Source organism: Podarcis pityusensis (assembly GCF_964106645.2).
Source record: "Podarcis pityusensis genome assembly, chromosome: 1".
Taxonomy (NCBI): Eukaryota; Metazoa; Chordata; class Lepidosauria; order Squamata; family Lacertidae; genus Podarcis; species Podarcis pityusensis.
This window is the reverse complement of record NC_138028.1, coordinates 129,792,502-129,818,307: the sequence shown is the minus strand read 5'-3', so window position 1 is coordinate 129,818,307 and position 25,806 is coordinate 129,792,502. Positions and strand designations below refer to the sequence as shown.

Below are 25,806 nucleotides of genomic sequence, written 5' to 3'. Positions count from 1 at the left end.
CACTCAGTTGGCTCCCATGCACCGCGCAAAACCGGCGCAAAGCAGAGCGGGGACCGCCTTCTGTGACGCTGGCCAGCTTCCCATTGGCTGCAGGAAGCTCTTGCTCCGGCGCACCGCAGCATCTGCGGGACCATGAACCGGCCCAAGCCACAAAAACTTTGCCGACCCCTGATGTAAATAAAAGCTTGCTGTTGCCATCTTTCATTGTATCATGAGACTTTGCATGATGGGCATAGCAGCCGTGGATATAAAGGTAAACGACCCCTGGTTGTTTGGACGGTAAAGTCCAATCAAAGGCGACTATGGACTTTCAGGCCGAGGGAGCCGGTGTATGTCCAGACAGCTTTCTGGGTCATGTGGAGAAGCATGACTAAACTGCTTCAGGCGCAATGGCACACTGTGCCATTGCACACAGAAACACTGTTTACCTTCCTGCCACAGTGGTACCTATTTATCTACTTGCGCTGGCGTGCTTTCGAACTGCTAGGTTAGCAGGAGCTGGGACAGAGTAAAGGGAGCTCACTCCGTCGCGGGGATTTGAACTGCCAGCCTTCTGATCGCCAAGCCCAAGAGGCTCAGCAGTTTAGACCACAGCGCCACCCATATGACTACAGCTCACATTGGGTGTTTTGTGTTCTTTGGAGCTGAGCCTCAAATCATTCTCCACCAGCATGTAACCAGCGAATTCACATTTGAGGGGTTAAAGCTAGAACTGGATAGGGAACCAGTAGTGTCCTCCAAGAAACACGCTCAGTCTTAACAGTTATGTACATTAGTAACTTCAAGTTTGCCTCGTTCTTCCTTTGGTACATAGGGAACACCCCCAAGGACTATGACCCTGGAGCAGGCTTCAGTTTCCTGGCGACAGAGAACCCAGGTAAGCTATAACGTCAATTGAAGAGAAGTCAACTTCCAAGCAGACTCTTGATTAGCAGAAAAAGAATGGCCTTATCTGGGAACGGGGGAAAAACCCAGATGCCCAGAAGCCACTGGTGCATGCTGGCAAGTTACTGCTTCCCACAGTGCAACTCTATACTATCTTAGATAGTCTGGCTTCTTTAGCCTGTACTATCCTCCACCAGGGCCAGGGCTTTTTCAGTGATGGCTCCGACCTAGTGGAATGCTCTGTCCCACGAGACTAGGACCCTGCAGGACTTGATCTCCTTCCGCAGGGCCTGTAAGACAGAGCTATTCCGCCTGGCCTTCAGTTTGAATTAGCCTGATCCTCTCTTCCCTTTTCCCGTTCCTCTTCTATGAAGAAACCCTTTCTGGGACACCACATTTAAATTCTTCCCTGGTCTCCTTGCTGGCCCTAGTAGGACCAACTTGGCCAGTTAGCCCTGGTGATCATTTGATGTTTACTGACTGGGGTTCCCGCCCCCCCCATGACCCCTGAATTTTTGAATTTTATTGAAATTGATGGTACATTTATATTGTATTTTATGCTGTTTTTAAGTTGCTTTTTAATCAGTGTTTTACATTTGCTGCTAGCCGCCCTGAGCCTGGTTTTTAAAATTATTATTATTATTATTATTACAGTGGTACCTCGCAAGACGAATGCCTCGCAAGACAAAAAACTCACTAGACGAAAGGGTTTTTTGTTTTTTGAGCTGCTTCGCAAGACGATTTTCCCTATGGGCTTGCTTCGCAAGACGGAAACATCTTGCAAGTTTGTTTCCTTTTTCTTAACACCGTTAATACAGTTGCGACCTGACTTCGAGGAGCAACTCATAGAACGCGGTGTAGTAGCCTTTTTTGAGGTTTTTAAAGACTTTGGTGATTTTTGAAGCTTTTCCAAAACTTTCCCGACACCGTGCTTCGCAAGACGAAAAAAATCGCAAGATGACAAAACTCGCGGAACGAATTAATTTCGTCTTGTGAGGCACCACTGTATTATTATTATTAAATATAGTTGTGCATTGTTTCACAGCAACTCTCTTATTCTCACATGCTTCCCCCTCACCCACCAGCAGCTATTTTGGCTGAAGGAAATGTTCCCATACCAGAAGTTATAGTTTCTGCATAGGCTACAGCTCAGACAGGGCCAAATATCTTTTCCCCCCCAGGCATGTATTGGAACACACAAGGGCTAAAAGTGTGGGTGTGTGCAAGCCATGCATAGATTCGTATCAGATGTGACGGTATTCCTGGGCTCGGGCAGGACGCTTCCAGCCGTGTTTGCGAGTTGTCGTCTGCCATCCCTGCTGAACAACAGATTGGCTAAAGAGAATTGTTTGCACAGCCCCTGTTTGCATGTGGAGCTTCCCATCTTGCAATCCAGATGTTTGAATGCTGGCACAGTGCTTTGGGGCAATGAAATGGAGAGAGGCTAAACACACGTCCAATTTTATTTAATTGGCTTCAGACCCATTATATACAAACCTAATTTGACAATCAATTTTATGTACAAGTTGAGCAAGCCTTTTAAAAAGGGTTAAATTACAAATCTGTAAATCTTACAAAGTGCAAATTTTAGAACATTTCCCACCATGCTGTACATCAGTTCCGTGTTAGCCAATATACATACATACAGACTTAAAATTATTAAACCTTACCATCAAAAACACAGTGTATTATTTAACCTTAGAAGCACCCCCCCCCAAAAAAGAGGAAAGGTATTGCACAGACTAACAGAAATATTTGCTGTTGTTACACAAGGACTAGTTGAACCTAAATATATCAAAAACACTTCCACCCAAAATCCGAAGGCATTTTTGGCATTTAAAACCCATTTGTAATCACAATTGCACTATCAGAATCATCAGTATGCGATTATCATTTGCCTGTATATATACATAAGGCTTAGTGTCCTGTTTCTATTTAAATTGTGGTGTGTTTTAAGCAAATGCAGAGGCACGTGGTAAATGAATTTTTGTTTTCTACTTAGAAAAATCGGTTTTAAATAGCAGCACAATTTCCAGGGCAGGCTGCTAATTAACAAAGCTGGGCTATTCAAAACTGCCGTTGAGCAGTACAAAAACATCCTCCATATTCTTTTTCCTTGTAGCATTGCGGTGGGGAAGAACATGCATGCAAGCAAGAGGGGATTGGGGAAAGTCAACAACAAAAGGACCCTGCTCCTCTCATGTCAACAATGATCATTACTTTCCCTACATGCTCTTGCACGGTGCTGCCAGATTTCGGGAAAATGCCATTTTTGCTCCTTTCAAAGCTCTGTTTAGTGTTCTCAAAGTGAAGACTTTTCGTTGACATGCTAGAAAGTGGCACGAGGAACCTGAATGCTTCTGTACAGGAGTTCACAGAGAGGCCAGCGAAGCCTTTGGTTTCCTGGTATGACCCATGCCATTGGGGTAGCACAGGACACAGACCTAGCAGTTACAGCGCAGGTGGGGAACCCGAAATCGCACACCCGTCATGTAACCCTAAGCCAAACCACGACTGCAAGAGAAGATGATGAAATGGCAGTATTCTCCGTAAGAAGAGCAGCTGCTTCTTCTCCTAAGGGTAGTACTGCCCTACCCTTCAGCTAAGCCAGACATACACAAACTCGGCCCTCCAGATGTTTTGGGACTACAACTCCCATCATCCCTGACCACTGGTCCTGTTAGCTAGGGATCATGGGAGTTGTAGTCCTAAAACAGCTGGAGGGCCGAGTCTGCCTATGCCTGAGCTAAGCCATGGTTTGGCTTAGCATCACTTCTGAAGACAGGCTTCCATTCTCTGAATGGAGTAGTTGCAGCCGTGAAAGGACTCAGTCCACAAGCCCAACTCGGCAGTGGAGGGAAGTTCTACACAGATCGAAGACGGATAAATTTCCATGTGCCCAATATTTCCATTGACCCACAGCCAACATGATGCCTTCAAGGCGTTGTCGGACTGCAACTCCCAACATTCCCCAGCCATTGGCAACAGTGACCGGGTCTGATGGCAGTGCATCCAACGACATTATGAGGCCACCATGTTGGCTTTCCTTGATTATTTTCTTCAAAAGTCAGAAGACTCATAAGTTACTCAGAGTTTTGCTGGGAGGCCTGGGAGGCCTTCCAAAAGAACAAGCATGTGAACAGTTCCCACAATTTCTCTAGTTTGCTCCCCTGAATTAGTCTTTGTTTACCAGCCTGACATTTCTTTACCGTTATTTTTTTTAAAAAATCCAAAATAGCCATCAACATAATGCCCCCAAACAATACACTATAGAAACCCACCCGTAACCACACATAATTACATCACCTAGTTTTTTGAATTAAAAAAAGAAAAGGTGACTCATTCCAGAATATTCATCAATACTCCTTCACTTTTAAATCTTAATGAACCAGTTTCACATTCATAAATGTTTCAACGCTTCCAGATTATCTTTGGTATTGCTACAATAACGACTGCTTTCATTTTAACTTGCTCCCACATGTATAAGCACATTCTCAATTTCAGCCCTGTGTGAAAATTGCTTTAATCCCTGAAATCCCAGTTGATCCCTATAATAAGCAGCAAAGCTATTTCCAATCAGAATTTCTACACACCCGAGCCAGATTTATTAAAACAAACCCACTAAATACTTTTTTTTTAATAACCTTTGTTAAAGAGCACAAGACAAGAGCATTGAACCTTTAAATAAATAAATCAGAAGACATGGGGAAACCAGTGGCCTGCAGAGATGTTGCTGGACTAAAAACTCCTAGATCATCCTGGATCTTTGGCCGTGCTGACTGGGGTTGGGAGTTGAACAAAATCTGGCAGGCCAAAGGCTCTTCATCCCTGAAATAAATTACCCAATTTCCAAAGACATCTGCACAAAAGTCAAGGAATAAACTGAAAATTGCTTATATTTCGCATGTAGTTCAACATCTTTCCAACCTGGAAAGAAATCTGAGCAAAGTGATCCACTCACTTCAACCAGTTTTGCACAGTCCGTTGGAGCGTGATAATAAAATAACAACTTATTGACCAGTTCCATAAAAGACCGCGTTTTAAACGATGCTCTTCCAACAAGCAAGTGAGCAAAGCCCTACAACAACAACAACATCACCATCAACAACAACGGAAGACTTTGCCCTGGAGGTCAAGATTTCCCCATGCAAATTCAGATCTAAAACCAAGGCCTCTGGCTTTAACCATCAAAGAACGCTCTGGAATCCCAAGCAAACAGATCCTTCAGCTCTCACCCAAAACTATGGCGCTCCATGTGTAGGAAACTGTGGCTCCCACTTGGTCCAAAGAAATAACGAAAATGCAGGTAGTGCTTAGATTCTCCCATTTACTTCTGCTGTATCTGAAATGTCCTTCGAAAAAGACACAGCCCTGTGCACAACCATCTCTTCCCCATTACCAAAGGATCCGCAACATTAGCACAGCGCTGATCACTTTTGGGAGTGTGCAGGTAGGTTTCAGCCTTGCACAACTCCCCGCTGCTGGAGACAGCATCTCCGCACACCACACTAAGCACTGTTTGCATGCGCTGGACCCGGAATCGCCATCCCTTTGTGTAAAAATATGCTACCGTGCAAAAAGGACTGCAATTGCTGGATCAGGTGCCTAGATATTGCATGTTTTCTTTTCAGAATGACCCTACCTCTCAAGTTTAATTTGCAGCGGCATGTAACGGTTCAGAGTAGCAGGCCTGCTCCCCGCGTCTCCCAGGTCCACATTCATTTTTAACGTACTGACAATCCAACGCACGACATCCAAACTGGACGAACTGAAGAACAGTTCCCAGTTGCTCGATACAATTCTGACGTCAATTGCAGAATTCAACTGAAGGGCACAAGGAAAACTCTCCCCACCCCACAAGCTGAGTCGGAATAATTTTCATTTTTAGATTTCTGGAACTATGGAAGCTTTGGAGGTAAGAGAAGAAAGTGTGTTTGTCTATAACGGACTGGAAATTTAGAGGCATTGGTTAAGATCCAAAAGACTGCCCATATTAAATTAAATTAAATTAAATTAAATTAAATTAAATTTAAGGTATTAAATTGGATCTTCTTTTTCCTTTTTGGGCAACATTCCCTGCTCTCCCAAGGCCAATTTTTAAACAACCAGCTAGTTCACAGAATGCTGGGGTGGGGCAGCGACAAACTAGCTATGCACATACCCATTTGCTTGTGCACAAGTAAATGAATTTACTGGATCACAACCTATATAAATATATATTATGTTACAGTCAATGTCAACGGTTTGGTGATGTGGACAATCACATAACCCAGACAAATTTGGCAAGTGTTCAAAAGCTTTTATACCAGTGAATGCTGACCTCAGAATATTTGTCCGCATTCACTGGCATGTATGCAAAAGGCTTACAGAAATCAATTTTTCAGATATTCAGCGAACTTACCCATGATTGCCATCATTAACCTGCGAATGTCAGTTAAGTATCAAACACACACATATATGTACAAACAAACATGTTACACACAAATATACACATATAAACATACGAATGCATACATATCTCTCACAAACAATTCATTTGCTTAAATAATATCGAATCAGCTTATCTCGCCCAATTCTAACATATTAACACAATTACACAAATGGCAGGTGCTATAGGCTTATTCCCCATATCTGCCTGTGGAAACTGTGCTGTCGCTTCAAACGTAACTGAGCAAGTTGAAAGATACGATTGGAAAATAATCAGAAGATTAAATAAATGTGTGGAATTCCCCAAGAGGAGGCAGGAGCAGAAATCACATGGAATCTTGCGTGTTATATTCAGTCTCTCCTGATGAAATCTGGCTGATGCGTTTGCTTGAACCCCACAACTTTCGAGAGAGCTGTCCCACACGCATCTGTTTCGGGTAATTGAGAGAAACAAAAAGAAGGGGAGGGAGCGGATAAGGGGAATAAATTAAATAAAAACTTCAGGAGATTCTGGAAAAGCACAGACAGCACAAGATATAGCGCGCGCGCACACACACACACACACACACACACAAAACAAAACATAATGGGCAATTTATTCCTAAAATAATTCAGCGCTTGGACAATTTTAGGGCACACAAATAAGCAAAGCAACATGGATGTCTGTCTTGTGCTTTCTGACTGTTATGGGGCCTTAATGTCAAGTGGTTTTATAAGAACTCTGTCTGGCCTTCCTTTAAAATCAGAGAAAAAATGGAATTTAAATCTCTGGCTTTGTGGTGTTGGTTGTTGGTTTGGTGTTTTTAATAAACACCGTTTTTAAAAGTCCAGTGTAAGAGAACAAAATCAGTTTTAAGTTTTTGCCAGGGAGTAAGTCTCATGGAACACAATGGGACTCACTTTCATTCCAGACAAGCAGAGGACAGAAACGCAGCTAGCAAAATGCTACGCTTTAGCAGGAAAACTAAAACGCTTGCCAATGAATCAGAAGGAAGGCGATTCTGCACAGCAGCAGCAGCAAAAAGAAGATCATTCATTGCACCAAATCTGTACACGTTTAAATTGCTCAGGTGAAATAATTAGTGCAAGAATCACTATTAAAAAACATGTAAGGTATATTGACATAAATACATAAGAGTTAAAGCCTATACGGACATATGTATGGCCCAATTATGCTGGTGCGGTTAAAGGCAGATCAATATCTGTGGTCTCAACAGCACACACTAGACTGGAATCAGATATGCCCTTCTGCAAACAGATTTATCCCTTCACCGTTTGCAGAACAGGCTAAGATCCTGCAGAGATTTCCAGTCATGGAAGCAACTTTTGCTAATCCCTCCCAGCCCTCTCCAGTGTTCTGCCTTCCAGAGCAGCTTTTCGTGGGGCCCAGCGATTACCTGATCAATACAATATAACATACGAGAAAGGAATACTGCTAGTGCAATGTTTGGTTGCCTTTGACTTCAGCAAACCAATGGCTCAGGCGCAGGTTTAAGTTTGGACCAGAGGCAAGTGGTGCAAAACATTTCAGAAATCTGTGGAGTGCTCAAACCGTGTGACGCTTGAGATAGGAAAAAAAACTGCAGAGCTTTTTTCACATGATCTTCAGGAATCAATCGGAGATAGTTATCCGTTACTTCCTAGCATCTTCTGGAGATGTTAGTCCAGAGGTTTGCTTGACTTAGGAATGCCCTATTAGGCATCACTGTGAAATTAGAAGGAATTCTCTCAAACTTGATGCAATGTGGCATTCTCCACTGGTCCACAAAACTTATGTCAGCATCTTTCCTCAATGGGTTGTGTTTAAAAAAATTTTTTTGGTAAGACCCTGTTTTTGTGCAGTGCCTGATGAACACTATACAAGTGATACTTGCGTACAGCAGCTTAAGAACCATCACAGAACAAAATAGCAGCATTTGCCCTTAACTCTAACGGGCAAGGATAAGGTGGTGCTTAACTATAGCTTTCAAGGTCAAACCCAAATGCAGTAAAGCCAAAACAAAGAAAAATCCACAGGAGTTCATCCTTGTCTGTTCAGCGTTCTTCCGAAATCAATTTTCGTAACTTGCAAACAGAAGTGGTGCATTAGTGTTTAGAATGAAATGTTATGCAGCAGGCAAGTTCAGTTCAGCTGGTTTCCCGATCTAGCAAGCAGCAGAAAGTTGTAATCTCAGCTATGGTAAAACCTCTATATTAGTCCACCTGATTCCGCCCCAGCTCCCCAATGTGTAGTTCCCTTCTATGCTCTCGTTTCCAGCAGAAGAGCTTTTGGAAAGAACCGCAAGAACATCTCGAAAACTATTTCTTCCCCTCGGAAAGCTCAAGCTTGCTCGGACGTTTGCCCTGCCAGAGAGGCGATCTCTTGCCCAGCTGGAAAGCAGAAATAAGCGAACTGCCCACCGTTCGGTAGATAAAGTTCCTGAGGGTAGGTTTTACCTCTGCCGGTTTCCCAACGCCGATGATGATCAACTTGCCGTCTTCGAGGCCCACCAGAATATGGCTGGACTCTTTGGTCACAGACACACAGTGGATCGGCAGCCGCATGGCCAACGGGGAGGTGCTGGGGCTGAGGCTGAAATAAATGGGAACAGAACAGCCTGGTTAGCAGAAATGTGCCAAAGGTATATAGGATGTCTGGATACAGGGAGAATATTGACAGTGGCTGGTAGGCCTTATGGTTGTGGGAGGTCCAACGTCAGAAAGGACGAAAATGGTTTCAAAGCAGGAGTGGGGAACTTTTTGACATATATTTGCATATCTGTCACATATTTGCATATGTGACAACAGCAACTAGAACTCTATATTCACTGAAACGAAAAGAAGAGAAGCTTTCCTTTTTGGAATTATAGGGATAAAGGTAAAGGGACCCCTGACCATTAGGTCCAGTTGTGACCGACTCTGGGGTTGCGGCGCTCATCTCGCTTTATTGGCCGAGGGAGCCGGCGTACAGCTTCCGGGTCATGTGGCCAGCATGACTAAGCCACTTCTGGCGAACCAGAGCAGCACACGGAAATGCCATTTACCTTCCCGCCAGCAAATAGTAAGAAAACCCTTAATTTATTTCGGTGGCCCCGAGTGCTGGGATTGTGGCTAAGCAAACGTCAACAGTTGGTTCACGGTTAAACTTTTAAGTCGGGAACCAAGTTGAAGTCGGAAAGAAGAGAAGCTTTCCTTTTGGGAATTATAGGTAAGTTGAAGTTCCGTATTTTTCGCTCTATAAGACGCACCAGACCACAAGACGCACCTAGTTTTTGGAAGAGGAAAACAAGAAAAAAAATAATTCTGAATCTCAGAAGCCAGAACAGTGAAAGCAGCGATCCCTCTTGCTGTTCTGGCTTCTAGGATAGCTGCGCAGCCTGCATTCGCTCCATAAGATGCACACACATTTCCCCCTACTTTTTAGGGGGGGGGAGTGAGTCTTATAGAGCAAAAAATACGGTACTTCCTGCCCCTCCCAACCGTTCTCGTTACCTGTGGAGATCTCGTATGGATAGAAATCCCTGTAGGCTCCCCATGACAATATATTCCCCAGCCAGGCACATATCCGACACGTCCTCTTTCAGGCTCTCGGAGCCCAAATACCTTCCATTCACAGAATAGAGATGTAGTGCATTTTTATCCTGAGAAAAACAAAGAAGAACTGATTGCAGGAGACTGCATAATGAAGACATTTCTTCAGAACAGAGGCAGATAAATACTGTGAGAAAGAAAGAGGCAGAGAGACAGAGAGAAAAGCGAACCTTTTGCTCACACCAGCTTGCAGCAATTTTAAATTGTGCTTCTTTTTTTGAAACATAATTTTGATTCATTTTCTGTTTTACAATTTCAGATCAACGTTTTGCATCCTTAAGGTATCAATGACTTGCCTCCTTCTCTTTCCATGGTTCATTCTGCATATCTTAGATCCCTGCATATTTTACAAAAACTGTACCAATCAGTTTTCCATTATTACATCCATCAAAAGTTATTTACACTGGTGAATTTATCTTAATGCTGTCGGTGTTTTCAGCTGTACACAATTATTTTCCATATATTCAATAAACATTTCCCCATCTTCTTTAAACGTATGTTCTTCTTGTTTTCTTATTTTATATGTTAAGTCTGCAAGTTGTGCATATTCTGTCAACTTAAGTTAATCTTTTTGGGTTGGGACTTTGCTCATTTTCTATTTGGGGGTTAACAAAACACGGGTTGCAGTAGCTGCATACATAAATCACCTATTCTGACACCTGGGAATTTCAGTCTGAGTTATCCCCAACAGAAAGGACCCTGTTTTTTGGGAAAGTAATTTTAAACATTTTTTTCCAATTCATTATAAATCATTTGCCAATACACATTTACCTTTTTACATATCCACCACATATGAAAGAGCGATGTGGTGGTTTTAAAGGTTACGTTCTTACATAAATAAACTTCAGTTTGTGCTAGGTGTACTATACACTGTTGGGAGAATCTGAGCCCATGAGCTTAAGAAAGAAGGATATTATTATTATTATCATCATCATCACCATCATTATTATTACGGTCGTACCTTGGAAGTCAAACGGAATCTGTTCTGGAAGTCCGTTCTTCCAAAACGTTCGGAAACCAAATCGCAGGTTCTGATTGGCTGCAGGAAGCTCCTGCAGCCAACCAGAAGCCATCGAAGCCCCATCAGACATTTGGGTTCCAAAAGAACGTTCGCAAACCAGAACAATCACTTCCGGGGTTGCGGTGTTTGGGAGCCAAAACGTCCGAGTTCCAGGGCATTTGACAACCAAGGTATGAATAGGGTAACTGTGCCCCTGAAGGACCAGGTGCGCAGCCTGGGAGTCATTTTGGACTCACAGCTGTCCATGGAGGCGCAGGTCAATTCTGTATCCAGGGCAGCTGTCTACCAACTCCACCTGGTACGCAGGCTGAGACCCTACCTGCCTGCGGACTGTCTCGCCAGAGTGGTGCATGCTCTAGTTATCTCCCGCTTGGACTACTGCAATGCGCTCTACGTGGGGCTACCTTTGAAGGTGACCCAGAAACTACAACTAATCCAGAATGCGGCAGCTAGACTGGTGACTGGGAGTGGCCGCCAGGACCACATAACACCGGTCTTGAAAGACCTACATTGGCTCCCAGTACGTTTCCGAGCACAGTTCAAAGTGTTGGTGTTGACCTTTAAAGCCCTAAACGGCCTCGGCCCAGTATACCTGAAGGAGCGTCTCCACCCCCATCGTTCTGCCCGGACGCTGAGGTCCAGCGCCGAGGGCCTTCTGGTGGTTCCCTCATTGCGAGAAGCAAAGCTACAGGGAACGAGGCAGAGGGCCTTCTCGGTAGTGGCGCCCAGCCTGTGGAACGCCCTCCCATCAGATGTCAAAGCGATAAATAACTACCTGACATTTAGAAGACATCTTAAGGCAGCCCTGTTCAGGGAAGCTTTTAATCTATGATATTTTACTGTATTTTTTGTTTCTATGGAAGCCGCCCAGAGTGGCTGGGGAAACCCAGCCAGATGGGCGGGGTACAAATAATAAATTATTATTATTATTATTATTATTATTATTATTATTATTATGACTGTATTATTTAATCCAAAGGTATCAGGATGGTTCACAATACAGTCATACCTCGGGTTGAAGTAGCTTCGGGATGAATATTTTTGGGTTGCGGTCCACGGCAACCCGGAAGTAATGGAGCGCGTTACTTCCGGGTTTCGCCGCTTGCACTGACGCTCAAAATGACGTCACGAACATGCAAGGAAGCGGCGAAACACAACCCGCAGTCACATCTTACGTTTACTTCAGGATGCGAACGGGGCTCTGGAATGGATCCCGTTCGTATCCAGAGGTACCACTGTATAAAAATAGGTTAGGAGGGGGCAAGCTGGGGAGGGGGGGGGAGGTAAGAATTGGCCTAAGAGTGCCCGGTTGACATAAGAAGCACCACTGATTCCCTCTCCAATCCCCCGCCCCCTACCCTGGAAGCAAAATAAAACAAAGACACATGCTTTTAGGCCTTTGTGAGTCTGGCTGTCCCCATACCTTGAGAGTTGTCTTTCCTTCTACACTGGTGTGGACGACTATATGTCCTTCCCAGGAGACGGCAAGATTTGGGACAGTGAGAGAGAGAGCTCTCTCGCAGGGCGGCCGCAGAGTCTTCACGTACTGACCTTTCCGAATCGTATGCACAATCACAGTGCCGTCCTGTTCAGAAGGGAGAAAGAAAAAGCCACATATTCAAAATGTGTTCTAAGACAACAACAAACAACAATAACAAACAAACAGACAAACAATTTATTATTTATACCCCGCCCATCTGGCTGGGTTTTCCCAACCACTCTGAGCGGCTCCCAACAGAATATTAAAAGCACAATAAAACGTCTAACGTTAAAAACTTCCCTAAACAGGGCTGCCTTCAGATGTCTTCTAAATGTCAGGTAGTTGTTTATTTCCTTAACATCGGATGGGAGGGCGTTCCACAGGGTGGGCGCCACTACCGAGAAGGCCCTCTGCCTGGTTCCCTGTAACCTCACTTCTCGCAGGGAGGGAATCACCAGAAGGCCCTCAGAGCTGGACCTCAGTGTCTGGGCTGAATGATGGAGGTGGAGACGCTCCTTCAGGTTTCAATGTATTTTTTTTAACATATGTGGAACCATGTGAAGCATTCTGCATGGCAGCAGTACGGGCAGGGGTGTCTTAAAACTCGGTTTAAAACAGGGGTGTTTTGAACTGAGAATCCCAGTGATGAGAGCAGCTCTGTTAGAAATAGAGCGACACACACACAAAAGACACAGAGGGGAGGCAGTGTAGGCTGGTCCAATAATGGGGTACAGCCACACCATCCTTAACGTGCCCCTGCCCATGGACCTGCCTGCCCTCCTGCCTAACTTATAACAGGTCCAGGGGGCGGCATCCTTTCTCAGCAGTCTCAGCCCTTGTAGAACACAACAGAGTGGAAGATGGGGACAAAATCAGCATCAGTTGCCTTTCCCCATCTTCTGCTCTGGCTCCACCTAAGGTATAGGTAAAGGTAAAGGTACCCCTGCCCGTACGGGCCAGTCGTGACCGACTCTGGGGTTGCGCGCCCATCTCGCTTAAGAGGCCGGGGGCCAGCGCTGTGCGAAGACACTTCCGGGTCATGTGACCAGCGTGACGAAGCTGCTCTGGCGAGCCAGCGCAGCACACGGAAACGCCGTTTACCTTCCTGCTATAAAGCGGTACCTATTTATCTACTTGCACTTAAGGGTGCTTTCGAACTGCTAGGTGGGCAGGAGCTGGGACCGAACGACGGGAGCTCACCCCGCCGCGGGGATTCGAACCGCCGACCATACGATCGGCAATTCCTAGGCGCTGAGGTTTTACCTACAGCGCCACCCGCGTCCCTTCTGGCTCCACCTATACAGTATCAATTAATTGCTTGGCTTATCATTTGACAGGTTTGGGGCCGTTTTGGGTTTTCCCTGATCTGCAATGTGTGTGCATGTTTTAATTCTATATTTCTATTTCATCAGATGCATCAGGTTTCCTTCTCCACCCTTCACTTTAAAAGAAAGGAGGAGGAGGAGGAACGATTTTAGAAATAAATATGGAAGCAAAAGCAAAAAACAAAATCCTAAGACCCAATGCCAAGGACATCACATACATACACACACACACACACTGCTATTTAAAAAATTCATTTAAACAACCTTAAAATATCAATGACTTCCCTTCTTCTCTTTCCATGGTTCATTTTGCATAACACAAATCCCTGCATATTTTATATAAACTAAACCATTCAGCATTCCATTATTACATCCATCAAAACTTATTTACACTGTTTGAATTTATCTTAATGCTGCCAACGTTTTCAAACGTACAGAGTTTCCCCCCATATATTCAATAAACATTTCCCAATCTTCTTTAAACGTCCCTTCCCTTTAAAGAAGGACGTCACATTTTGAACATGCAACTGTACCATCCTGTACATATGTACTCAGAATTAAGTCTCGCTGTGTTCATTGGGGCTTATTCCCAGAATAAGTCTGCCTAGCAGCAGTGCAGCCTAAAAACACAACTCGCGAGCGTAAATGGAAGGGGTAACAACAAAACACATGAACGAGGTCGCCCAAGACTTGAGAATTAAATCACGGGACGGTTATTTGCTTTCAGTGTAGTTGGGGAAATAGCAAGCAAACTCACCCTGCCCCCTGACACAGCCATGTCCAGTTCTGTACTGATGCCAACACAAGAAACTTCATTGGTGTGTCCATACAGAATCTGCAAAGGTTTAGGTGCCAGGCCTACAGGCACGCCTCCCTGGTATAAATAATAATAATAATAATAATAATAATAATAATAATAATATATTAACCATACAGAAGGCCCTTTCAAAACATCAATGTGCTTAGATGCACCTATTAGTCAAATAGTTATTTCTAAATCAGTGGTTCCTTTTGCTTTTCTTGTGGCATAACGAAGCAATTTCTCACAAAGTCAATGTACTGAAAATCACTGCAACATACAATCCTGGTAGAGTCGTGTTTTGAATCAGACTACTGCTGGTGTATACAGTGGAACCTCTATTTGCGACCATAATCCGTTCCAGAGGTCCGTCCGGAGGTCGAAACAGGTCGCTGCGAGAGGTGCCGTTGTGCGCAATGCGCGAATGGCGGCCCACCCACAGGTTACTTCCGGGTTTGCCGCGGTCGCGACTTGGAACAACCATAAGAGGCGCCGATGGTAAGCAGAGGTTCAGCTGTATTCACAAAATGCAAGTCCAGTCAGATTTGAATACACAGCCAGAGACCCGTGTAATACCATACACACCAATAAACCTTGGAAAATGTTTTGTATAATAATAATAATAATAATAATAATAATAATAATAATAATAATAATAAATTTATATCCCGCCCTTCTGCAGCCAAAGCGGCTAACAATAGTAAAATAATACAACATTCTAAAATCATTTCGTTATAAAATTAATTCAAATCAAATTAATGGCAACCATTGGGCTAGAGTTCTGTGAGGATTGCCAAAGGAGGGGGTCAGATGTGCCCTGGCCAAAGGCCTGGTGGAACAGCTCCGTCTTGCAGGCCCTGCGGAAAGATGTCAAGTCCCACAGGGCCTTAGTCTCTTGTGGCAGAGCGTTCCACCGGATTGGAGCCACAGCCGAAAAAGCCCCGGCTCTGGTTGAGGCCAGCCTAACCTCCCTGTGGCCCAGGAACTCCAAGATGTTTTTGTTTGAAGACCATAGGGTCCTCCGTGGGACATACCAGGAGAGGCGGTCCCATAGGTATGAGGGTCCTAGGCCGTATAGGGCTTTAAAGGTTAAAACCAGCACCTTAAACCTGATCCTGTACCCCACCGGGAGCCAGTGCAGCTGGTATAGCACCGGGTGAATGTGATCTTGCAGCGAGGACCCCGTAAGGAGTCTCGCCGTGGCATTCGGCACCTGCTGGAGTTTCTGGGTCAGTCTCAAGGGCAGCCCCACATAGAGTGAGTTACAATAATCAAGTCTGGAGGTGACTGTTGCGTGGATCACAGTGGCTAGGTCAGGGAGAGAGAGGTAAGGCGCCAACTGCTTAGCTTGGCGGAGATGAAAAAAGGCCATGTTTGTTATAGCTGCAATCTGCGCCTCCATGGAAAGGGAGGTGTCAAAGATTACACCCAAACTCTTAACGGACGGTGCTGGCACTAACTGCGCCCCCGCAAGAGATGGGAGTTGCCTCCCCAATCCCATATCGTCCCGACCCAGCCAAAGGACCTCTCCTTTGCTTGAAGGAAAGGAGAAAAGCTGCAAGAGATGAATTTCTTATCTAAGGGCAGAATTACCGTATTTTTCGTCCTATAGGGCGCACCGGCCCATAGGACGCACCTCCTTTTTTGGGGGGGAATGAATAAAAAAAAATTATTCTCCCCCCAGCCGCGGCTGCCGCCCCAAGCCTTGCGCACACCTGCCCGAAGCACGGGGCGCCCTCCGGAGGGCCCTCTCGCTCTCCGGGCTTCAGCGAAAGCCTGCATTCGCCCCATAGGACACACACATTTCCCCTTCATTTTTGGAGGGGAAAAAGTGTGTCCTATGGGGTGAAAAATACGGTATATGTGCTTAATTCTCCTCTGCAAAGCCTATCATTACAGCAGCTCTTTTAAAGAAACATAACCCTCCTCTCCAAGCTGAGCTCTGAAATTATAAGTAAGCTCAGGTGGATCAAAAGCGGCCTCCAACGATGGGAAGAGACCACCTAGAGAGTAGAATCAGGTGGGTGCAGGATGAGGCCTTAAGCATTATGGACCAAAGTAGACAAGGCATTCAGTATGTTTCCCTGCAGCATGGAAGTGACTGGTTAAACTTCCCTTCGCTGCCTGGACTCAGCTAAGGTAAAGGTAAAGGACCATTAGGTCCAGTCATGACCGACTCTAGACTTGCAGCGCTCAACTCGCTTTATTGGCCGAAGGAGCCGGCGTACAGCTTCCAGGTCATGTGGCCAGCATGACTAAGCCGCTTCTGGCAAACCAGAGCAGCGCACGGAAACGCCGTTTACCTTCCCGCCGGAGTGGTACCTATTTATCTACTTGCACTTTGACGTGCTTTCGAACTGCTAGGTGGGCAGGAGCAGGGACCGAGCAACGGGAGCTCACCCCGTCACGGGATTCGAACCGCCAAACTTCTGATCGGCAAGTCCTAGGCTCTGTGGTTTAACCCACAGCGCCACCCGCGTCCCCTGGACTCAGCTATACAGCTGCAAATAAAACGTTTCAAGTGTGTTGTAAAGTGCGATATACAAATGTGACACTAGATGGCGACAGTGGGCTATGTCAAATTCAATGCACTTTTTTCAAAACTTTTTCAAAAAAGCATTTTCACAGTGTTTTTATATGTGTGTAGATTCCACCCCTGTTGCAAAAGGGCCATTGACAAGCCCTCCTCCTGCACCAGCAGCTTCTTGTTTGCATTTTAGAAAATATGACGTCTAACTTTGCCCACAAGTTGTCTTGATAGATCTAGGTTTGGGGAGGGCTGTAGCTCATTGCAGAAAATTTTTCTTTATGCAGAAGGTCCTAAGTTCAATCCCTGGTGTCCTCAGGTAGGGCTGGGAATACCTGAAACCCTGGAGAATCACTGTTAAGTCACTACAGACCATAATATGCTGGAGGAACCAATGCTGTGACTCTGTGTAACATAGATCCCTATGAACAAAAATGTGTGGTTTTGCCCTTAGGCCCGGGGGAATCACTCGTTTTCTCTGTGAAAAGGTGATAAATAAAATAAAATAGATCATCATTTTAAAAAATCCACACAGCCTTGTGTAGCAGCTACCACACTCCTGAAAAACTGAAATACTCAGAACGGGGCAAACTATTTTAAAGTGGGGTAAATATCAGTAAAACTACGACTCTGTGGTATAAATGATGTGTTGTTTTCTGTGATTGTTTCTCTATCGACTTCCTTGAGGCTGGAGGAAGAAGGGAATATCGGAATCTTGAATAAAAATAAATGAAGGAACTGTGAGTCACACTCCTTAAGGGATACTTCAGACCCAATTCGGAATATAGGGCAGCAGGCAACATTTTGTCACATTTAAAACTGCTTGTTCCTTGCAGGAAGCATCAAAAGTGTGAACAAGAGATTTTCACCTTCAATGTGCAGCAGAATGCTCCGAGGAGTTAACAGCCAATCTTAAGAGGTTTTTTGGCACCTTAACATGGGCTTTCAGGCACCAGAGCCTACTTTGTCAGCCGTTATCCCAACGGCTTGCTGGCACACGCCCATCGCAGATCCCCAAGTTGCTCCTGTACATTTCGCACATTTTTCCATAATTCAGCAACCACAGAAAGCATGAGTTGGCTCTTAAGACGATCACACCTCAAGGTCACAACACTTCTCCCCACCCCTTGCTGCTTCCTAACCCACCGCTGGTTGCCTTCATGGGCCTGCCAAAGCTAACTTACCTGCTGAACAACTTGCCATATCATACATGTGGTGTCCCTCGAGCCCGAAATTAAATGGATTCCGCAGAAATCCATAGCCAGGCATGTCACTATATCTGAACAGAGAAGGAAAGCAATTAGCTGAGGACAACAAGATATGTTCCCAATTTTTAAAATGCAATTTAAAAGGGACTGCGGCGTGCCAGCTTCTACAAAAACAGGTGTGTGGTTCTACACTGCAAAGCAGTCAGTTGGAAGAATGGTTTAATGGCAAGTGAAGGGTGTTGGCCAGACCCTAAATAAGAATTGATTTGCCTATCCGAAGAAATGAGGATGATCAGGAGTGGAAATCATGATGGAACAGGGGTGGGAAACCTGATTGTATTATTGTATTAATATTATTGTATTGTATTAAATTGCATTACTGTATTTTTCGCTCTATAAGACGCACCAGACCACAAGACGCACCTAGGAAAACAAGAAAAAAAATATTCTGAATCTCAGAAGCCAGAACAGCAAGAGGGATCGCTGCACAGTGAAAGCAGCGATCCCTCTTGCTGTTCTGGCTTCTGGGATAGCTGCGCAGCCTGCATTCGCTCCATAAGACGCATACACACTTCCCCTTTCTTTTTAGGAGGGAAAAAGTGAGTCTTATAGAGCAAAAAATACGGTAATTTAATTTGGTTTGAGTTGATTTGTAATAATTTGGAAAATCAATAAAAATAAATTGGGCAGGGGGGAGAGAAGACAGGGAGACCAATGCCTTGGTGGGTTATCTGGGCTCTGAATCATCGAATGAGATTAGCAGGATCACTTTGGGAAGCAGAACTACTATTGCACCAAAGCAGCAGAGACAGCTCTAATTCTCTGCGCCGGGGGGGAGGGGGGAATCCATTCCATAAGGGGCTTCCTTTTGCATTTCTAGTTTGTGCACGACTCTTGCTAATTGATCAAAGCAACATACTGAAGTACCCATCTCTCCCTCTCATAGCCGTCCTCTCACAGCTCTCATGCTCACCCAATAAGGGGTCTAAGAACGACTGGGGGGTGGAGCTTGCATGCCTTGTGCCGATCAAATCGGCCGCGTTGCCTGGGGACTCGCCTTTGCTCAGCACTTCCCAGCGGAGAAGTGACGGTGGTTTTCCTTGCTGCACCCCCTTTGCCGGGTTGCTGCGCTGTGGGAACCGCCGCTTGAGGCTTCGTTTGGCTGCTGGCTGGGCTTTCTGCCTTTGGCTCAGAGGGGCTCAGAAGTTGAACATACCTTTGCTCTGAAAATCCCTTATTTTGGCTGCTGATCCCGTATTTTTGAGGCTGCTGGCCCCTTATTTTCAAATCTGTAAGTTGACAGCTATGCTCCCTCTCTCACCCCCCCCCCCCGTTATCAGAAATGACTTACCCATATGCCTAATATGCTGTGCCATCAATTTCCCCTTCGTGAGTGACGTCACTCTGATGCTGTTGTCCCAATGGCCTCCACTAAATAGCAGCTTTGCATCATGAGATGCTACAAACAACCTGGGTGTAATCTCCAGTCCTGGCACAAAAGGACCACTCACGCTTCGTTGTGTTCTGCAAACAATTGGTTACGTTAAGGTCTGTGTTGCCTATTTAAAGGCATTCATTTCCGCCACTTACAATGCTCAGCCCAAGCAACATAATTTCAAGATAAATATGAGTTCATTAAACTCACCCTCACAAATACAGAAAACGAAATAAGTTAAGCAAAAGACAGAGAAGCAATTCGTAATTTATCAAAATTCCCAAAGCTCATTACGTATACAGTCATACCTCGGGTTAAATTTGCTTCAAGTTGAGCGTGTTCGAATTGCGCTCCGCGGCAACCCGGAAGTAACGGAGCGCGTTACTTCCGGGTTTCGCCGCTTGCGCACGCGCTCAAAATGAAGTCACGCGCATTCGCAGAAGCGGCGAAAAACGACGCATGCGCGCGCAGACGTGCTGTCACTAGATACGTTTACCTCTAGATGCGAACGGGGCTCCGGAATGGATCCCGTTCGTATCTAGAGGTACCACTGTATTTAATCTCAGCAATGAACATTATTATTCTCATACTAGCTAAAGGCCTTTTACTATGGCAGGTAGCAAGGTGCGACTCTCTTATCAAAGTGACTAAGATAAAGGTGACCATGAAGAGCTGGCCATAGTTTGCTGGCTCAGACAAAATGGAAACTGTGGTTTGCCTCAAACCATGACTGGGAGTGGGAAGAATAAGAGAAGGTGTGGTCCCAAGGCTTCTTGTTGCTTATACACATGGCTTGGCATTATGTCTGAACCACTCAAATATATTCAAAGCCGGCGAGTTTCACAGCTGAGCATAGATCTGAGTCGAGGCTCTGAGACATTATGGTCCATGTTCTAACTACTGCATGACACCAGCTTTTAATACACATTTTTCCCCTCTGTACAGTGGTACCTTGGGTTACATACGCTTCAGGTTACATGCGCTTCAGGTTACAGACTCCGCTAACCCAGAAATAGCACCTTGGGTTAAGAACTTTGCTTCAGGATGAGATCAGAAATCGGGCGGTGGTGGCACGGCGGCAGCAGGAGGCCCCATTAACTAAAGTGGTGCTTCAGGTTAAGAACAGTTTCAGGTTAAGTACGGACCGCCGGAACAAATTAAGTACTTAACCCAAGGTACCACTGTACCTACATCTGTGTTGTTTACAGCCAAGGATAACACTTCAGACGTCCGACGAAAGTCCTCCTGAATCATGGCATGATAAAGACCAGAAAATGAACTTTATTCTTATTTTACTCACTTGGGATTAGTCACAGTCTGATCTCTCAGAAAAGTGAAATAGTTGGAGATATTTCTGTCGTAAGGCAGCCACCCATGAGTTCCAATGACGCAGTTCTGACTCACTGTTACCTGCATAAGAATGTGTATTGGGAGAAAGCAGAGAAACGATCAATGATTAAAGCAGTGCGCCTAATTAGCTGCATTTACACAACCATCAATATCAAGGAGGAGAACAGCTGATTTTCCTTCTCTTCTCCCCACCCCCCACTTCTCCCTTGTTTAGATTGTAGTAGTAGTAGCAATAATAATAATAATAATCATGATAATTATGATAATAATACTAGTAATAATAATAATAATAATAATAATAATAATAATAATAGTTTGAGGATAGGATGCATCTTTACTGCCATTTACTAGGCACTGTAATAATCATCTCATTTACTTGAAGAGAGTGAAAGTGCTTCAGACCAGGGCAAAATGAGCTCAGTAGAAAGAACACTCCATGTTAGTCTGTGGTTTTTCACAGTTATACAGGGCAACAGCATCAATATTATTATTATTATTATTATTACTATTATTAATTGAAATTATATACCGCCCTATACCCGGGGGTCTCAGGGCATTTCACAAAATAAAATCAAGAAATAAAACCACAAAATACATAATAAAAATAAAACAACAACCCAACAGCCCCCACCCCACATAAAGAAGCACACTCTAAAAGGGCACAGGATGTCAATCAGATCAAGCAAAGGCCTGGTTAAAAATAAATGTTTTTGCCTGGTGCCTAAAAGTGTATAATGAAGGCGCCAGGCAAACATCCCTGGGGAAAGCATTCCACAGATGAAGAGCCACTGCAGAGAAGGCCCTGTTCTCGTGTTGCTGAACCTCTTGAGGAGGAACACAAAGGAGGCCCTCAGAAGATGACCTCAGGGTCTGGGTAGGTTCACATGGAAAGGGGATGTTCTTGAGGTATTGCGGTCCTGAGCCGTTTAAGGCTTAAGAGCATACAAATCACTATCAAGCCCAGTTGATAATTCCAAACAACAACAACAGCAGCAGCACTCTTCGTCACATCTTACTCACCAAAATCTCTGGGCTCCCTTGTGACATGAAAGAACGTGACTGATTCCTGGGGACAATGGACTTAACAATAGGTATCCCATCGCTGATCCCCTAAGAGAGAGGAGTGGGTGGGTGGAAAAAATAATAATTTCAGTTGGCAACAGTTGGATGAGATTGGGCAGACAGTATTTGGCAAAGCTCCCCATGATATCAACAAGTTGTGCAAATCCTCTTGGCGCAGCAGTCTCCAACATTTTTAGAGCAAGGGTCAACCTTTATCCCAACCATGCAATTGGGGATCCACACCCTCATTTCCCCCCTCTTCCGCTTGTAGGGTTGCTGTTGAGATCTACTTCGGGTCAGACTGCATCCCAGTAATGGCTGGGATGGGAAATCGGCTGCCCTGCAGATACTGCTGGACTACAACTCCCATCATCGCTGACCAATGGGGTCATGCTGGCCGAGACTGATGGGAGTTGGGAGTCCGCCTGCAGGTTTCTGACCCACCAGTCGAAAACCAATGTCTTGGGCTCATGTATCCTAAAGGCACAGGGCTAGGAAGCGTAGGGAAGGTATGCTCCTCAGCAATGTTATTCTCCTTGCCACTCCATCCCAAATATGTGCATATGAGATAATGACTGGGTTTCCTCTTCTTTGGCGATCACTCGTAGATTGTCTTCCATGAACACGGTTTTAACCAGGCATAGGCAAACTCGGCCCTCCATATGTTTTTTGAGACTACCGTTCCCATCATCCCTGACCACTGGTCCTGTTAGCTAGGGATGATGGGAGTTGTAGTCCCAAAACATCTGGAGGGCCGAGTTTGCTATGCCTGGTTTTAACAGTGAGTCCATAAGTGACTGTGGAGGCCAATTCTGGATCCACACGTCCTTCCACAGTGGGGACACAGGTTTCCAGGCGGGAGTTGATCACGGTGAGGGTTTGCCAAGCGTGCCTTCCTCTCCGCACGTTTCTAACTTTCATCCGGAGTTTGAGTGTCTTCAAAGCCCATGACACCTTTGGTAAAGGCAGTTCTCCAATTGGAGCACTCACAGGCCAGTGTTTCCCAGTTGTCTGTGTTTATACTACATTTTTCTTAGATTTGCCTTGAGAGTGTCTTTAAACCACCGGCATTACGCTTTCCATTTTTAAGTTCGGAATAGAGTAGTTGCTTTGGAAGACGATAATCAGGCATCCGCACAACATGACCAGTCCAACAAAGCTGATGTTCAAGAATCATTGCACTGTTAATCGCCTTGCAAGAAGGCATGGTGGATGAAGCAGTCAGGACTAACACTCATTGATTTTGTGGAACAGTGCCAGGGCCCCAAACCAATCTTATAAGAGACCAGCCCTAGCCTTTTGAATACATTGCATGCATCACAGATAGGTAACCTAAGCCTTGCAACGAGCAAGACAGGCGGAACGGCTGCAGATATTGGCCTAGCTAGAAAGAACCCCGTTGTTTTCAAGCCGACTCTCTCTAAATTCATGTTTATGCAATGTTGTCAAGATGTTACCTCAATGAAGAATGACTTCAATTCTGGGAGATGTTGGAACAGGTGAAATGCGGCGTTTTCATTTCTGGTCTGCTTCTGCACCACTTCCGCCGCAGACAGCCTCGCAGGATGCGGCTCCTGGGTAAAACATTAATAGCAGGGAAAGTTGCAATTGTGGAAGCCTTCGTCAAACCTGGCAACGAAGTTACTAGGAATTTAGGCACGCCTAACCACGCAGAGGGGAAGGGGAAGAAATGGAGGCAGTGAGAGATTTTACTTTCTTGGGCTCCATGATCACTGCAGATGGTGACAGCAGCCACAAAATTAAAAGACGCCTGCTTCTTGGGAGAAAAGCAATGACAAACCTAGACAGCTTCTTAAAAAGTAGAGACATCACCTTGCCAACAAAGGTCCATATAGTAAAAGCTATAAGCTATGGTTTTCCCCGTAGTGATGTATGGAAGTGAAAGCTGGACCATAAAGAAGGCTGATCGCCAAAGAATTGATGCTTTTGAATTATGGTGCTGGAGGAGACTCTTGAGAGTCCCATGGACTGCAAGAAGATCAAACCTATCCATTCTGAAGGAAATCAGCCCTGAGTGTTCACTGGGAGGACAGATCCTGAAGCTGAGGCTCCAATACTTTGGCCACCTCATGAGAAGAGAAGACTCCCTGGAAAAGACCCTGATGTTGGGAAAGATGGAGGGCACAAGGAGAAGGGGACGACAGAGGACGAGATGGTTGGACAATGTTCTCAAAGCTACCAGCATGAGTTTGACCAAACTGCGGGAGGCAGTGGAAGACAGGAGTGCCTGGCGTGCTCTGGTCCATGGGGTCACAAAGAGTCGGACACGACTAAACAACAACAAACCATGCACAATTATCGGGCAAGCACATTTTGCAAGGAGCCTAGGAGAACAACTTATTAAATCCAGTACAAGGATGGCAGGGCGAAACATATACACTCACACGGGGCTCTCTAGCCAAATTTAAGTTTTCAACTCCACATATTTGTTTTTCTACATTTACAGCCCACATTTCTGCTGCCGTGGAACTCAAGGTGGTGACCATGTGGTTCCCAGGCACTGACCAGAGCCAGACCAACTTAATTTCGACAAGACAGAGGCCTTGTGTGCCTTTGGACCACACACACACACACACACACACCAGAAACAATATATTATTCCCCTCTCTTCCCCTCCACCCACAGCATATCCCAAAGGAGTGTTTCAGTGCAAGAAATAGCCTGGATAGCAAACTTGTGTTCTCTATTGCTGCCAAAGGACTTACCTTGAGTAGCTGACAAGGTGTTTGTCCAAAATTATTAATCATCCCCTCTAAAGCTTTCCTTTCTTTCTCGTCGGTCAAGGCATCGAGATCTACAGCTCCTGGGACGACAGTAAACAAATCAGCACAGCACACCCCATTCATTTCATTACACAATTTAGGCACAAGGTCTTTCTCCTAATTTATCTGTTACTGGGAGGCATGTAGTTGCTGCCTCCTTTGCAACTGTTCCCATGATGCTCCTTCGTAAGGGATTGAGGCCTTTGTATTAGAGGTTACTGCCCACACACTTCTGCGCTTTTCTGCTTGTGCGGTGGCACCTCAGTAAATCCACTTCTTACTGTTTATAGTTTTTCCCCGGAGGCAGAGAACAAGAACAGGAGTCATACTCATATTCTCCAGTCAAGAGCTTCTTTATTGCTTGACTGGTTGCGCAAGGGTCATTCCACATCAAATCAACGCAAAAAACAAGAGTTTCGCCACCCACTGTCTCGGATTTTGATGAAACTTGGTGTACACCCTTCCCTTATGGTTGGGAAAAAAACCACACTCTTAAATTTCCCCCCTCTATCTCAAACAGTTTTAATTTTATAGCACTTCAAGGTTTCGTGAAATCTGTGTTTCTGTTCCTCTTGAGAAGACATAAGAGACCCATAAATTTTATTCTTTGTTGAGAAAGAGCATGTCTTTGCAATAATTTTCACCATCAAAAACCTTTGATTCCGTCATGCCCTCACACTGAAAATTTAGGTTTTCTAAACCTCCTTTTTCCACCAAAAAAAACTACATTTATACATTTTTTTAGGCATTTATAAAAAAAATTGAGTGTTGGTGTATTTTCCCCTGAAATGCTCATCATGTTATTGAGCTCTGTGTAAAATTTCAAAGAGATCTGATCATTGGTTATGGAGAATAAATATAAAATGCACACCAGGCCAAGGATCTCAAGAGGGACAGAAACACAGATTTCACGAAACTTTGAAGCGCTATAAGA

At 44.9% G+C, this 25,806-nt stretch overlaps 2 protein-coding genes and 1 long non-coding RNA gene across 6 annotated transcripts in view; 2 read left to right on the top strand and 1 right to left on the bottom strand.

The window, feature by feature from the left end:
- LOC308484931 overlaps positions 1–25,806 on the top strand; it is a 211,789-nt gene that overhangs the window by 4,237 nt on the left and 181,746 nt on the right. The gene's annotated exons all lie outside the window — the stretch shown is intronic.
- LOC308484724 (uncharacterized protein) lies at positions 581–11,071 on the top strand. The gene is made up of 3 exons (XM_081019737.1): positions 581–877; positions 8,570–8,737; positions 10,142–11,071. Exons 1-3 carry the CDS (start codon positions 766–768, stop codon positions 10,171–10,173), a joined length of 312 nt encoding a protein of 103 aa, XP_080875863.1. The 5' UTR covers positions 581–765; the 3' UTR covers positions 10,174–11,071.
- NBEAL1 (neurobeachin like 1) overlaps positions 2,331–25,806 on the bottom strand; it is a 163,562-nt gene continuing 140,086 nt past the window's right edge. For 3 of the 4 annotated variants that reach the window (XM_081015097.1, XM_081015096.1, XM_081015098.1), the window contains 11 exons: positions 24,816–24,913; positions 23,547–23,663; positions 22,048–22,137; positions 20,978–21,087; positions 19,594–19,766; positions 18,219–18,313; positions 14,466–14,582; positions 12,327–12,488; positions 9,784–9,932; positions 8,749–8,884; positions 2,331–6,740 (listed from right to left, as the gene is read on the bottom strand). In XM_081015097.1, the coding sequence (XP_080871223.1) occupies positions 6,639–6,740; positions 8,749–8,884; positions 9,784–9,932; positions 12,327–12,488; positions 14,466–14,582; positions 18,219–18,313; positions 19,594–19,766; positions 20,978–21,087; positions 22,048–22,137; positions 23,547–23,663; positions 24,816–24,913 (1,349 nt within the window). In that variant the 3' untranslated portion in view covers positions 2,331–6,638. The remainder of the gene's footprint in view (positions 6,741–8,748; positions 8,885–9,783; positions 9,933–12,326; positions 12,489–14,465; positions 14,583–18,218; positions 18,314–19,593; positions 19,767–20,977; positions 21,088–22,047; positions 22,138–23,546; positions 23,664–24,815; positions 24,914–25,806) is intronic. The other variant, XR_013989070.1, reaches the window with a different exon arrangement.

Coding starts and splice junctions, on each gene's coding strand:
- LOC308484724 (XM_081019737.1), top strand. CDS start 766: ATGTACATTAGTAACTTCAAGTTTGCCTCGTTCTTCCTTTGGTACATA. Junction 878..8,569: donor CCTGGCGACAGAGAACCCAG/GTAAGCTATAAC, acceptor TCTCGTTTCCAG/CAGAAGAGCTTTTGGAAAGA. Junction 8,738..10,141: donor GGTAGATAAAGTTCCTGAGG/GTAGGTTTTACC, acceptor TTACAATTTCAG/ATCAACGTTTTGCATCCTTA.